We start from the raw sequence: 15,667 nt of genomic DNA on the forward strand, positions 1-15,667 counted from the left end.
TGCACTCTAGAAACCGATTAACTTACCTGCAATGAAAAGTACACAATCAATGATAACAGCACATACAAACAGGTAAGTAACTATTGAAAGATTTTCCTTATAGTTTCTATGCATTTTTGTGATAAAATTTAGACTAAAAAATAAAGAACGTATGTTTCTACCTTCCTCTTAATGTGGCATATCTTTGAAATATGTGACTATTTGAAAATTTCTTCATCGAACACTTACAGCCTTCTATAGTTACATGTGATAATTATTTAATATGTTACTCATGTGTATAAAATATTTATCTCAGTAATACCTTCCTTTCACTAAGAGAAATCACTTGAATTTATTTCAACTAAACATTGGCTATGATTCTCAAATTTCAAAATTCTTATCACTTTTCTTATATTAAATAAGCAAGACAAAATAATCTTTCTGTATCCAAAGACAGTGATTCCATCATATGAAATAAGTCTCATGGCTCTTTTTTCTCCACCCACCTTTCAAACATGTATCTATCATTTAACTATTAGTCAACAAACTCATTAACTTTCATACTGTATATATGATTTATTGAAATACCCTACATGTTACTTTAGCATTTATTGAGACACAAATTTTCATATGAATTTCTCAGCTCTGTGCACATACTCTGAGAAATAACTGATAGTCTATCAATGTCAAAATTCGAGAGAATGCAGGGACATTTAAAAAATGGATAGGAAACCTAAGAAACTACAAAGATGGAAATTTAAAAATCTAGTAAGCTAGGAGGGAAGGGGTCTAATTGCTCTGCACAGTAACTATCTTTCTGTAATAATTTTAGTCTCACTATTGGTGGAAAAGGGAGAAGTGACATTTCCCTCAATCTGGCATGGGTAAAATTCATGATCTGCCCCCAACTTATGCAATTAGCTTCCAATACATTTGCACACGGGGAATGCAAAACCAACTACTTTTCACTTGCAGTCCTTTCTACTTTGGCATTTCTGATAGCACTCCAAAGAACTCTCCACTAATTTAGAGTGAGTTTAAGTTAGCACCCACTGAAACTCTGATACTCAATCATTATTCTCTTCAGGGCCTATTAGTCTTACTTGAGTTTGTCTCATACAGAGTGCAAGACCAACACTTTCTTATTACAAACTCTATTTTCTCCTCTTTCAGTTAGCATAACCACCTGGTGACCTGGAGAGTTGATACTGAACTGTTTAATCCTCATCCTAATTAGGTAAATCAGCTAAACAACAGGAAACCTCTACCTACTTCCCTTTGGAGGCTCCAGTGAATGGCACTCCAGGCCACTCCTGGTTTAGGAAGGAAAAAATCTGATCTGAGAGTCAAATGTGGTCTGATTCCACAGGTCCCAGCACTGCTTCTTAGCTTCTGAGTTGGCCCGTGTTCATATCTTTCAATAACATTAAAGAAGGCTTTGGCACAGCTGTAAAGAGCCAGGTTTTCCTAATCTGATGTTTTCTTACATCCAAAATAGTGAAGACCTCTTCACTGGTACTCCATTCCACATAAGGGCATCTGAAGCATTCCACACATAATGGTTCAAATTGCATGCAATTAAGGAAGAACATCATGTATTTCAAATCATCTCCCAAAGGCTTTAAGATTTGCCTCGTAAGCAAGAGTGTGTTAATTTGAATTAATCACTCACCTTCATTGCACATAATGTTAGAACTAAATTTCTTTTCCTTTCCCCTCTTCTCAAAATTATTGCTGCCTCAAATACAAAAATGAATCTTCTGTATTTTCATGACAAGGAGAAACCACTGTAAAATGCCTACTTGTCATTACTTTTATCCAAGTTTCTTTACCATGGTAGTGCTGCAATTTAGGTAAATAACTGTTGAGGTCCAGAACAGACTCTTTTGAGTTCTGGGAGAAACATAGGAGCAGCTCTTACTTTATCATTGGCTGATTAGCATGTTTGTTAAGAAAGATGACGATCAGAAAGGCCCCTTTGCATCTCTGTTCTAAGGTGAGAAACTATCATAAAATAACCTTAAGCAGTAAATAATTAATGTAAAACCAGTATTAATACTTATATTCACACAGTCTTCATTTTAATGACTTCTTTATCATTTATCATAATAAAGATGAAAGGAGCCAGAGTATACATAGCTCCTTGTGAAAATTAAGCCTTTACATTAACAAGCCAAATACCAGAAGGATTCGTTTAATTTTTCCACACACTGAATCCACCTCAAAGTTCTCATTTTCTTCTTTCTTATCACATACTCCTTGCTGAAGGAACCTATTTACTTTTCCTTTCTTTCCTTTATCTTTCTTGGTTTCTGATTTCCTTGACGTCACAGAGTAACCACAAAACCTGAGGCTGGGACACCTGGGTGGCTCAGTCGGTTAGGTGGCTCCCTTTGGCTCAGGTCATGATCCCAGGGTCCTGGGATCCAATCTGCAGCGAGGAGCCTGCTTCTCCCTCTGCCTGCTCTGCCTGTCACTCCCTCTGCTTGTTCTCTCTCTCTCTCTGATAAATAAATAAAATCTTAAAAAAAAAAAAACAAACCTGAAGATACCCCTCAGTTAACACTTGTTTCAGATAGCTCAATTGTTCTTGCCTACCTGTGTTATCAATAGATTTGCAGATTATTCCAGGTGTAGAGGCCAGATTAATTTGCAAGAAAATTCTGCCATGCCTTAGACCAGAGAAAACTACTGAGTACCTTGTAGATCAATATGCATATGCATGATTGATAGGTGCCAGTCTACTCATTGGAACATAAAGGTCCCTCCTAATTACATGAGAACCCTCCAGTACTTTCCGTGCTTGGGAAGATTTCGGAGACACCCAGGTTATGAGGCTTGTTTATAGCTGACAGGTGGAATATCTAGAACAGTAACATATTTAATAGTAAGAATAAAAAAAATGTTTTTGAGTACTTATAACTGATTCCCTGACATCCTGATTGCTGAATGGTCAGCTCTTAACTCCAGGATCCAGAGAAAACCATGTTTCCTGCTATTACGGATGCCTAGTCTCAGACCTCCCAGCCTCAAACGAGTACCTGTCTGCCTAACCTGATGCCATAAATACCCTCTGGGACTCAAAAGCAGCAGTTTTCACACTGTTGTGTGTGTTGGAATCATATGCAGGGCTTCACAGAATGCAGATTTCCAGGCAGTCTGGGGAATACGCAATTTTTAATAAAACATTTCCAGATATTCTGATGCAGGTGGCCTTTCAGAGCACACTCAAAGGAGCACTGTACTTGCACAAGCAAAAGATTTCCAGCAACTGCAGAAGGGATAACTCAAATTCATAAAAGGAGAAACACTAAGATAAAACAATCTCAGTTCAGGAATCCCAGATCAGAGGAATAGTCAGGCCTTTATTTTAAAAGTATGCCTTACAAATATCTATCTATTCAAGGAAAATTGGTGGTATATAAATGGCATTTTGGAGGGACCTCTGCCTAAGTAAATTATTTTTAAATTCTTAGGAAGGTCAGAGAGCCTAGAGCAAATTCTTAAGGAATCTCAGGCTTGGGTTTCAAAATTCTTACAGAAATAAAAGAATCACAATTGGTGTTAAATATGACCAGACAGTACTAACTACAGTGTGAATTATAAAAATTATTTTTAATGTGTGAGATACTAAGGAGCATAAATATATACACTTATTCAAACAAATCTGTACTTGCTTTGGAAATTTAGACTATTCGATCTTTAAAAAGAATGGCAAATCCATGCAACCTACAAACATCACCCACACTTTTGCAACTCAAGAGTGAAAGCTGTTTGTCATGAAAATGGCACAAACCTACAGAATGATGTCAAGACGTCTCTCTCCCATCTGCTACTCAACACTGTCAGACATTAGGCACTAATATTAAAGCATTTTTACCTACAGAGTTGAAATGTAAATTTGGCAGCAGAAGGTTACAAATATGCCCTTGATTTAATGCAGTACAACTTAAGTTTCCAAGAAAGTTTGCCTCCTCAAGAGCCACAGGCCTTCCCCCTAATTCTTGAGGAGGATTGTACTTCTCGGAAATACCTCAGATGGTAGTTCCACCCAAGTCCTTATCCCAGGGAATAGTCCATGACTCCAACCTTAACTGATTTCTAAAAGAAAGCGCAACAGAATGTGTTTCCTTACATTAACCTTGAGCAAATCAGGTATGCCTACAGGAACAGTCTAGCATGAAAATCCGGGAATATACTTCAGGCTTTTACTGGGCTATCATAGGAAGAAAGCTGAAGACAAAGCTCTCATTATAGTAAATACCCTGAAAATGCTCTCAAAGTATTTTAAGCATTTATTGGTGGCAAAGTGTTGCATAAACTAAGACTAATTTAGAGGTCTTTCAGAAATGAATTTTAAAGCAATTGCATGCAGAAAGGTGTAGAATGAGAGGGTTCTAAGGTGATTTTGTGTGTGTCTCAAGAGAAGCATTAGCTGATGATGACAAATCGATTATTAGAATGCTTCCTTAGCCTCAGAGATGTGAAGAATGTTGTGATTTTGCAGGGATGGCCATGAGGTTCCCTGGACTCACTGTGAGTCACTCCTCATAGCGTGGAAATATCTGCACTGGTTAGAAAGTCTGAGAGGATAACTACAAGCTAATTTTAATAGCTTTTGGTCAATGGCAGAAGATTGGAAGCAGAGAGCCAACAATAATTCTTATTTTGCAATAAACAATTTTAGCACTTTCAGGACCGCATAAATATTTAATTGTAATCCTCTTGCACACACATTCTCGTGGCTTAACAGAAGATAAATAAGAATATAATCATACATGGATACTTCTCCCAAATGAGCCTAATACAAACAACTAAAGAATCATCCTTCTCTCAGTGAGTACAATATAAAATACACTTTAATCAGTATTCTATTATTATTAATGACTCTCATGATTCCCTTATAAAACACAAGTAAGAAAGGAAAATATTAATGCTGAGATTTTACGGTACTTTAAAAAGGGAAAGGGATAAAGAATTCTGAGTAAAGAATTCCAAAACTAGACATCTTTCATAAAATCAGAATTTATAAAGCAGAAGACAGTATCAGAAGGACCCAGGATCCTTAACCAGCTTTGGCATGGCAAAAGCGAGGTAGTCTCGTTATCTCTGGAACACAATGGGAAATCAGGACAAAAGGTCCAGCCTCCCACCGATTTCTCACAAAAGGTGTTTAAGTCATTCCTTCTCAATTTCATCTATGAAAGGCCAGCACATTACCTTTAAACAACTAGCCATCAAAGTATGAAAAGCTTATCGGGATGGAATTGCTTTTCAGGCACATCAGGCTCTTTTCTGCATTGACCAAAGAAAGATCAACACATGTTTTGCGGGAGTAGCTTTAAACAAGGTACAGGAGAGCAATCAAGAAGTCATAGAACTTTTTTCTTAGAATTTTATTTAAATTCAAGTTAGTTAACATATATTGCATTATTGGTTTCAGGGGTAGAATCTAGTGAGTCATCACTTGCATACACCACCCAGTGCTCATTACAAGTGCCCTCCTCCATGCCCATCACCCAGTTACCATCCCTTTGCCCACCTCCCCTCCAGCAACCTTCAGTTTGTTCCCAGGACTTAAGTTTCCTATGGTTTGCCTCCCTCTCTGTTTTTATCTTATTTTCTTTTTCCTTCCCTTCCCCTATGTTCACCTGTTTTGTTTCTTAAGTTCCACATATAAGTGAAATCATAAGGTGTTTGTCTTTTTCTGCCTGACTTATTTCACTTAGCATAATACCCTCTAGTTCCATTTATGTCATTGCAAATGGCAAAATTTCATTCTTTTTGATGGCTGAGTAATATTCCTGTGTGTGTGCACACGCATGCACACATGCACATACATGCACATGCCACACATAACAGAACATCTAAACAAAATCATGATGGAAGCGGTTCCACAAGGAGATTACTACTACTCAATTTGTAAATACTGTTAGAGTGATTTTAACAATGTTGTTACTGGTCCTGAAAGCAGGGTTCAGAAATGAAAACAACATGTAAGAGTAGAATTTTGGATGTTCTCATAATTTGTTTCTTCATGAGCCATTACATTTTCACTAGTTCATAAACTGAATTTACAGTTTTCCTAATGTATCTTAGATTTATAAACTCTGAAATAAGTAGATAAAAATGTATCTATTAATTTTTTTTAACTCACACATGCATCAAACACATATTAAGCACTACCCATGACTGCTCACCAATAGAGCACTTCTGCCTGTGACATTCATAATCTCCAGATACAGGTCCTTATATTTGTTGTTAATATAACACTAATATTTTAAATGAAATAACTGCTATTTTATTCCTTAATGAAGTTTTTAAACTAAGTTATAATAATATGCCCTTCTTAAGGCTTTTTAAGTGACTGGATCCTTAATTGAATAGCCTATAACAGAAGTTTTTAAAATATGTAATGCAGGCAAAAAAAAGTTATGATATTAATAATGCAACAAATTGGCATGTGTTCACCATAACTGAATGTTCCAGGAAAATTGTCACTAAATAAATAAATCAATGCAGAACTGCCCAGGGCAAAGATGATGATGATGACGAGATAATGGTGATGGTGATAATGATGATAACTTATCTCTGAATTCTTTTGGAAAATTAACACATTTTCCAAATAATTTTCATGTATTTGAATATTTTCAAACAAAATACTATGCAAGTCCATGATCAAGTGATACACCCTTTTATGGCTTAAAAATGTACTCAGAGTATATTAATAGCTTTAAATATACAAATGCAGTGGTAATTACACTTCTTGTTGCAAATCTTCTAAATTTTCAGTTTCTCTCAGTATTAAGCTAACAAATGGCTTCAGTAAGAGTTCTATTTTCTCTCGCTGCTAATTCCACTCTTTCCCGATCCCTGCTTTACTCAGGGTGCAGCACAAGTCATGACTATCCTAACAGCTCTCAGCAGAAGTCCATCCTCTAGTTCACACTCCTCTTACTCTCATTCTCCTACTTTTAAACGTTTAATGGATTTTCCTAGTAAACTCAATCTTCTAATATTGTTTGCCATATGATGTCCTCCATAATATTCCTAAGCCTCATTAATTCTTTACTTCCCAATGCTTTCATAATATTTTATTCATAGCACTTATATACTGAATATAATTAATTACATACTGTGTATCATCCCTGCTAGACTGTGAATTCATTGAAGACAAGGACTGCAGCTTGTTCATTTTATGTCACCCAATCTAATAATGCTTTATCAAAGCAAAAACCAAAACCAAACATGAACATCCATCAACAACAAAAATCTAGGCATTTTCGTCACTAATTTCAAAGTCTGAGTCATAACACAATGGCATTTGCAAGCAATTGATTGATCCTTATACACAAGCAATGAAAATCAGAGTACACTTGGACAAGAAAGTGTCATTTCCTATAGAAGCACATACCATAAAAAATGGGGCAAAAATATAACATGACCAGAATTCATGTACATAAAATCATAAAGCTTGACTTGGGGATCTGAATAAATGGGGAGAAGTAGCATGTCTTAATATAGAAAGCTTATATTTGAAAAGATGTTAATTCTTTAAAAATTAATTTATAAATTCAATGCATATCTGGTCATAACTATAGCAGGATTTTTAAGTTGACTTTGTCAAATTGATTCTAAATTTATGTTGAGAAAATATGTAAGGTTTTGAATAAAAATTTTATAAAAACTTTTTCAACCATAACACACTATAAAGCTAAATAAACTAATTAGAATATGACAGGAGCTCACAAAAGAACAAAGGACCAATTAAACAGAATCAAATCAATTCCCCAAAATATGACCACTTTTATTAAGATAAACATATCATTTCAAATGTATGAATAAGGAACTCCTTTTAAATCAGGTGGAAATAATTGGTTAAAAATGTATTAAAATGAGGGGTTCCTGGTGGCTCAGTCAGTTAAGAATCTGACTCTTGATTTTGGCTCAAATCATGATCTCAGGGTCATGAGATTGAGCCCTACGTCAGGCTCTGTGCTCAACAGGGGGGGTCTGCTTGAGATCCTCTCTCTCTCTCTCCCCCTCCGTCACTCCCTTCTATTTTCTATTTCATATAAATAATTAAATCTTTTAAAAAATGTATTAATGTGCAAGAAAATTAGACCCCCAACTCCATTCTGTGCACAAAAACTAATTAGAGGAGGAAGGGCTGAGTAGATAGATGTAAAAACAAAATAGCATTTTAAAAAACACAATATTTTCAAAATCTTCAGATAAGAGAAGTTCTAAATGAGACAGAACCAGAGAACTAGGAAGTTATAAAAGGGATGACTAGACATATAAAATAAATGCCTTTGAATGATGAAATACATCACAAAGTAAAAAAAAAAAAAATTGACAGTGTCAAGAGAAAATACTGTAAAAGTATATGTTACAAAAAGAATTAATAATTTAATACATACAAAATATATAGGAAAATATATTTGGAAAAATATCTTACCCTTTTTCTGTTAGGTTTTTAATCCTTTTTTAAAAATCAGGTAATAATTCACAGAAGAAAAAATACAAATAACAAATGTGTATGATAAAGATGAACAAGCTAATTTAACTAATACAGTAGCAACTTACATTTGCTACCAGACTATCAAAAATTAAAAGATGTATATGATTCATCATCATGGAGGATTTGAGGGGATCAGACACTCTCACACAAGGTTGACGGAGGGCTAAAATGGTAAAGCTTTCAGAAAACAATTTGTAATATTTATCAAAAATTTTATATCTTGTGAACCCAAAATTTCACTTGCAGGTATCTATCCTATCAAAATATACATATGCACAACAGAAGACTACTCAAGGATACTCATGTCAGTCTTACTTATAATAATAAAAAATTAGAAACAGTGGAATAAAGCTCCCCAGTCTAATTTATAGAAATGAGTCTGAGAACAGAATACATTTCTGCAAAATTAAAAAAAAAATCAAACTCTATGGAAATGTAAAGAAAAAATGGCTGGATTGATACACACCAAATATTGACAATTTTATCTGTGAGGAGGATAAACATGATGGGAAGGCATGGAAAAGAGTAAAAGAAATTTTTCACATTGTATTGCTCTTTTGTTTTATTCTTTTACAATTAGAACTAATTCATGTGGCTTTTATGTATTTAAAAAACAACGCTAGAAAGAGTACCCAAGAATATGTTTCCTTAACTGCACAAAAAATGGTAGGCATGAAAGTTTATAGTTTGAATAATTAGTAATTAATTACCAATTCATACAACGAATAAATACTGACAGAGTTTTGCACTAAAGATTAAGTGAGAGAGTAGTAATACAAGGATGAGAAAAAGCCCTATCTTCAAAGTCACCCAAAATCATCAGGGGTGCAGAAAGGGAATGAACTACAAGGTGACAATGCCAGTTGCTACAATTCAGACACACAGGATGTTACCTTATCCTTACTGGAGAAGACAGATTTCAGGCATGGGAGTGCAAGTGAATTTTTTTTTTTTTTTCTTTAGTGAATAGTAATATTCCCAACAGATAAGAGGGAATGCAAGTGGGAAGGAATTCACATAATGGGCAAAGTCACTCTGACTTTGTCATGGGCTCTGCTGTGCCAGTGTTGGCTGTTGAGTCTCACCTCTGCCCCTCACTTAAAAGCTGTGCAACCTTCAGCTAAGTGACTTAACTCCCCTTAATCTCTATGTCTCAGCTATAACATGGCTAATGTAACCATCCATTCTGAGGGTTTACTGAGAAAACTGCACAAGGCCATTCATAAGAGCCTCAGTAGAATACCTAGAACATAAGTTTTAATAAATATTTGCTTTTCTTCTATTGGCTATCTTTAAAGAAGCCAAGAAGAGCATGCTATGCTTCGGAAACTGAAAGGCTGATACAGACTGGTAGCAAAACTATGAAACTTTTCTAGGAAACAGTGACCTATGATAACCCTCACCTCCAAGTCAGAGCCAGGCATGTTCCTATAGAGATCTGATTTTTGTATTTACTCACTTGCATACCAATGGGACAACTATCTCATTATCAGTAAAACAAATTTTAATATATATTCAATGAGATTTGCATTATTTTCCTGGTGAATTGTAAAAATTATGATTAAATTATTTACTTCAAGTATGTAAGCCTTCCAAAACTGGAACTGAAAGCAATGTTCTATCTTAGTCAACAAGGAATTTAATTTTTGAAAAAAAAAAATTCATCCACCGGAATTAAATAAAATATTCCATTAAAAACTAATGTAATGCAGATGAGTCAAAGATCCTTTTCTTTCAGTTTTCATCTGCCCTCCAACTTAGAACATTTACTACTTATATGCTTTCTCATCATTGTTTCAAATCCGTAAGAATTCACATGAATATATGTATGTATTCTTTATATATATGCAGTAATATTATATATTACTTATTAACATTATAACAAGTATTAGTAATATTAGGAATAAGTATTTCTTATTCACTTAGTAACATTATATATATACATATATATATATCAGCAGTAATAGTAATTTAATTAAAATAATTAATTTAATTATTATGATTAAAGAACCAGACAATATAGAAAAACTAATAGGATTTGAAATGGTAGTTAATGTGTATGTGTGTGTATATATATATTATATATATATAATATATATCTACAGTAATAATATTTATTATAATGAAAGAGTCAACAGCGTTGGGCTCTGTAGCCAGACTACCTTGACAAAGCCCTGGTCCTGTCAGTTACTAGCTGTGTAAATTTAAGCATGATGCTTGACCTCTCTGAGCCTCAGTTCCCTTACCTATGATATGGGAATAATAATAATAATAATAATAATAATTCTACATATCTCAAAGGTTGTCATCAGAATTAAATGAATTACTACACATTCAACAGTTAGAATAGTGTCTGGGCCCTTAAGAGTGTTTATGTAGAGGATGGTAAGAGGTCTTTTCTACTCCTCAAACCTTTACTTGTGGTGCTATCAACATAATTCTCGCTTTTTCCTGTTTCTCTTTCAATGCAATGTTACATTTAAGTACACTGTCTTACTAGCTTTCTGTCCTTTTTAAACTTCTATGTCAAAGTAATCTTCATGTCATACTGAATACTTTACTCAGAGTCTTCATGTCTTATTATAGAATCAAAGCTACATCTTAATCATTACTCCATATATTGCTATCTTGGTGGGCTTTCTTCTAGTACTATTATTTCTAAGTTTCTGCCCAATAACAATGGATTATTAAAATTAAAACTGTACTTGGATGTGGAACAATTCAAAATACTAAAAGGACTGAGTTTATTTTACTGTTTAATCTCAACATTGACTAAATAGCTTGGGTTTACAATCAATATTATTTTAAAGAATTAACTGTTCAACGACTATTCCAAGGAATAACTCGTATTAGCATTGTAAGTCTAATGATGAAAATAATATAAATATTACCATAACAAGTACAACTAAAGGCTTCTTCTATAAGATTGATATACATTTTGTCCAGAACAGCTTTACTCCGTGGAATATTTATTTCTGTCTTGCAGCACAAGCTTCTCATAATGAATCACATTCAAAAAACATTAAAAAAAGATATACGAGTATATGTTGGGAAAAAAATTGCTGTTGCTTGAAGGTATTTTCCATCAAAAATTAAATATGGTACAATGGTCATTTTGTAGAGTTCATTAATGAAATTGGGAAGGGATTATTAATCTCCAGTGTTAAATTGAACTTACAATGAAAATTGATCAAGCTTCTCCTGACTCAGAAATACCCCATGGCTACTATTGATCAAGAGTTTGGGACAGTGATTATAATTCATATCCAAATACCAAAAAAAATGAGATAGAAATTGCTCTTAAAAGGTTTCTTATTCAAAACATGTAATATTTAGCTAATAGAGGAAGCCTTACGGACATCAGTTTTCTTGTGAGGATCCACCAGAAAACATACCTGGCCAGGCTGAAGGCATCGTCAATCAAACCTGCTCTGTTACTGACAGAGAGAACCTATGAGATCAAACAGAAAAAAAAGAAGGAAAGAAAGAAAGAAAGAAAGAAAGGAAGGAAAAAGCAAAAAAGAATCAGGATTAAAATGGCAGGTGTTGACTTCTTGAAACAGATGTTTGATGAGTAAATCCAGTTTACCTCATGGTTCCTGATTAATTGATCAATTAATAATCGCCAATTCCTTAAATCATAGTTGACTCTAAAATAGCCAGTTTGATTGATATTCCCCAGCAACCAGCTTCCTTTGTCCAAAGTTATTCTGTGGTGCTCTGAAAACAACATTTTTGGGGGTAAAACAGATTTTAAATTTATGGGTTAAAATGATATGAAGTATATTTTCTAAATAATGGATATTAGAGTACGAATAATAAAAAGAGAACACCGTCATAAATACCTAATTGAAATTTAATCTTTAATCAATTCATCACTTTATCTAGAATTCACTAGAAAACCTTCAGTTGCTTACTCATTATTACCTCAGTTGTTTTCTTATAATTAACATTTTTTTCTTGATAAAACCTCATTACCTATACACAATGCTCTTCTCAAGATAAATGTCACCAAGAAATTGTCTGTATTCACGTGACTTCTAGTTAGATTGTATTTAAATATGGGGCTAGAATAGAAGAAAAGGTTTTAGGTGCATATTCTACTTATTTTATTCAGTAAGAAAGTGATTAAAACAACAAGACTCATTTATTTTAAAGTCACTATTGTTTCTTGCCTTTTTTCTTGTGCTTTTTTGGAAGTACTAATAAATAACAGTCTTTCCAGCATCATCAATAATGTTGGAAAAAGGAAATTCATTTATTTAAGACTCTAATATTTCTACATATAATTAGAACAAAGATAATAAATTCTGTTTATTGGAATCACTTTGGAAAATGGTAACTTGATTATATTCCCCAGCTAATTCAATTAAAGGAAGCCAGTAAAAGCAATCTTATAACTTATATATTTAACTCCTTCAAAATATGGTACAGATGGAGAACTCCATTCACTTTAATGTCAGCCTCTGTTGACTTCACAGAACCATAGCTTACAATTCTAATCATTTGTGGATGTCCTCAGGACCCATGGTTCACAGAAGTTACAAAATGTATTGTTTACTTAAAATTTATATTTTATATACACACAGACACACACACACACACAGCCCACACACACCAGTCTACCAATTTCCACAATGAATCAAAACCAGAAGATGCATCACAGAAAACATTTGTATCAGCTCTGAGGGGGACACACAATCTCTAATTCTCACCTTATTATCCAGGTTTTTTGCACATCAGGCTACAAAACAAGTTCTTTTCCTCTCTCTTTCTGAAACACTGAATCTACATTCTCTTTCAAGTAGAAGCCACACAGGAAGAAGGTGTGACCACAAAAATTATTGGGTGAACATTAATGACTATTAATTGCTGAAATGGGGTGAGCTCTGATATGGGGTGAACTTCTTAAGCTAATGCCTGTTACATTTTGCCAATTTTTATAAATGTACAGTAAAATAAAAAATGCACGCTGAACATAAAAAATCTAATCTTTAATGTTTCAAATAGCACGTCAGTTTTTTGCCACTTTTATAAATGGTATCAGTCGGAACAGATAAAGAAACAAGGCTCAGACAGGTTAATCAAATTGTCCAAGAAAGCTGGGATGGTCCGTCTCAGGTCTCCTGACTTGGGTGTCCTTTTCACTACAATTTTACTCTAGTGATACAAGATGGTATAGCACTTTTACTGTAATAAATTTCTCACATTCTTACACCAATTTGAAAAAGAGGGACATAGCATTGGAAACAAGAACCAGAGCAAAATAGCTAGATTTTTGTTCCAGTTCTCCTAGACTTAAATGTTTGAGCTTAGGCCACTCATATAACCTAAGGGCAAACTAATCACATTTAAGTTTCCTTCCAATTCTAGGACTTAATGGAAGGAGGAACTGTTTTCCTCAGTGTAAAATTTTACCAGGCTTCATCTATGGTACTTAAAAAAATAAATCTATCAGATATTGCTTTAAAATATTAATAGTTTCCCAACTTTCTGATTCTTTGTTTTAGGATATTTTTCAAAACCTTAATGTGCTTATGTACACAATTCCTCTGAAGTTTTAGAATGTCACCCCCTTTTACAAACATAAAAATTAAAAATAATTAACAAAGGGTATGACATTTTAAAAAACTTAACCTTATAAAGCGAGATTTCAATTAATCATGTCCAAATTCAGTGAAAAAAATTAAGATTAAAATATTGAAGATACTGGGGGCACCTGGGTGGCTCAGTGGGTTAAGCCTCTGCCTTCGGCTCGGGTCATGATCTCCAGGTCCTGGGATCGAGCCCCGCATCGGGCCCTCCACTCAGCGGAGAGCCTGCTTCCTCCTCTCTCTCTCTCTCTCTGCCTGCCTCTCTGCCTACTTGTGATCTCTGTCTGTCAAATAAATAAATAAAATCTTAAAAAAAAAAAATTGAGGATACTGTTTTTCTTGAACTCTGTCTTGAAGAATACGAGGATTTTACAATAACACATATTTAAGTTGTGATTAAATTCATGTGGGTTAGGTGCTCACTTTGACAGCACATATACTAAATTCACGTGGGTTAAGAGTAAATTTGATCATTTTGACCTAAGAAGTGTTATTTTTTGAAGAAATTATAATATTCAAGAATCAAGTTTCATATATGAATATGTGATTTAGGTTTTTACAGTTCTGAAACAGTCATCAAATCCTATGATATTAAATCTGTTTTTTAAAAAGTTATTCTTGTTCACATTTTAGAGAGCTGGCACAATTTAACTTCATGTGATACACTTGGCTATAAATTGGTGATGGGTGTTAAGGAAGGAACCTACTGTGATGAGCACTCGGTGCTATATGTAAGTGATGAATCACTAAATTCTACTCCTGAAACCAATATTACACTGCATATTAATTAACCAGAATTAAAATAAAAACTTGAAAATTCAAAAAATTTTAAAAATAAACTTACTGAATTCAACGGCTTGCAGGTAGAAAAGAGACTAATTAAAATAGGAAAGCAACCCCTATACCTTCTATTTCATCTGATAAGAATAAAAAAGACAAGCATCTATTGTTTTTAAGTATGCTATTATTAAATTGATAACTAAAACCTGAAGGTTATTACTGTTCATGAATGTTTTTATGCCTTTGTTATAAATGAAATCTTTGGAGAAATGATTCCCTGAAAGATTTTGTAATAGATTTTTAAATGTCTTTTTCATTCTAGTTAATTATATCTTTAAAATGTTCTTCAAATTAACTAATGGCAAGCAATGAATTTTAAAGAGATCTTTTCCAATGGCTTAATGAGGTATGGTATGTGATGTGTACCAAAATAAAAAGTATGGAAGTTATGTTTTGACTGTTAGTAATAACAACTTAAAATTGTATGTAGAATGTATCCAAAATGGCACAAAATTTAGATTATATCAGGGCACAGAATAGTTGGTATTTTATAATATTCTGGGTTTATAGCCCATACTTTCTGAACAAAAAGAGGAAGATTAAGTCTTTCTCCTCTGTATTGGCCCGTTGTAGAAAAATCAGAATTTAAAACAAACAAAAAGTTAACCAAAGTAACGAGGGTAGCAACACATACTTGTTGCCTGTATACAAGTTGCTTGTACATACTTGTATACTCAGGTAGAACACATACTTGTTTTCTCACTGGACTTGTGTGAGAATTGAATTAGAA

General features: G+C 33.8%; 1 protein-coding gene across 1 annotated transcript in view; it reads right to left on the reverse strand.

Moving 5' to 3' along the window:
• The window catches only part of TRHDE (thyrotropin releasing hormone degrading enzyme), a gene marked incomplete at its 5' end in the record, with an annotated part of 379,638 nt that overhangs the window by 70,332 nt on the left and 293,639 nt on the right, over nucleotides 1-15,667 (reverse strand). Inside the window, 2 exons of the mRNA XM_080811630.1 lie at nucleotides 11,899-11,954; nucleotides 12,093-12,223. Coding sequence (XP_080667756.1) covers nucleotides 11,899-11,954; nucleotides 12,093-12,223 — 187 coding nt within the window. The remainder of the gene's footprint in view (nucleotides 1-11,898; nucleotides 11,955-12,092; nucleotides 12,224-15,667) is intronic.

Source organism: Martes martes, assembly GCF_963455335.1.
Source record: "Martes martes genome assembly, chromosome: 8".
In the NCBI taxonomy this organism is placed as follows: domain Eukaryota; kingdom Metazoa; phylum Chordata; class Mammalia; order Carnivora; family Mustelidae; genus Martes; species Martes martes.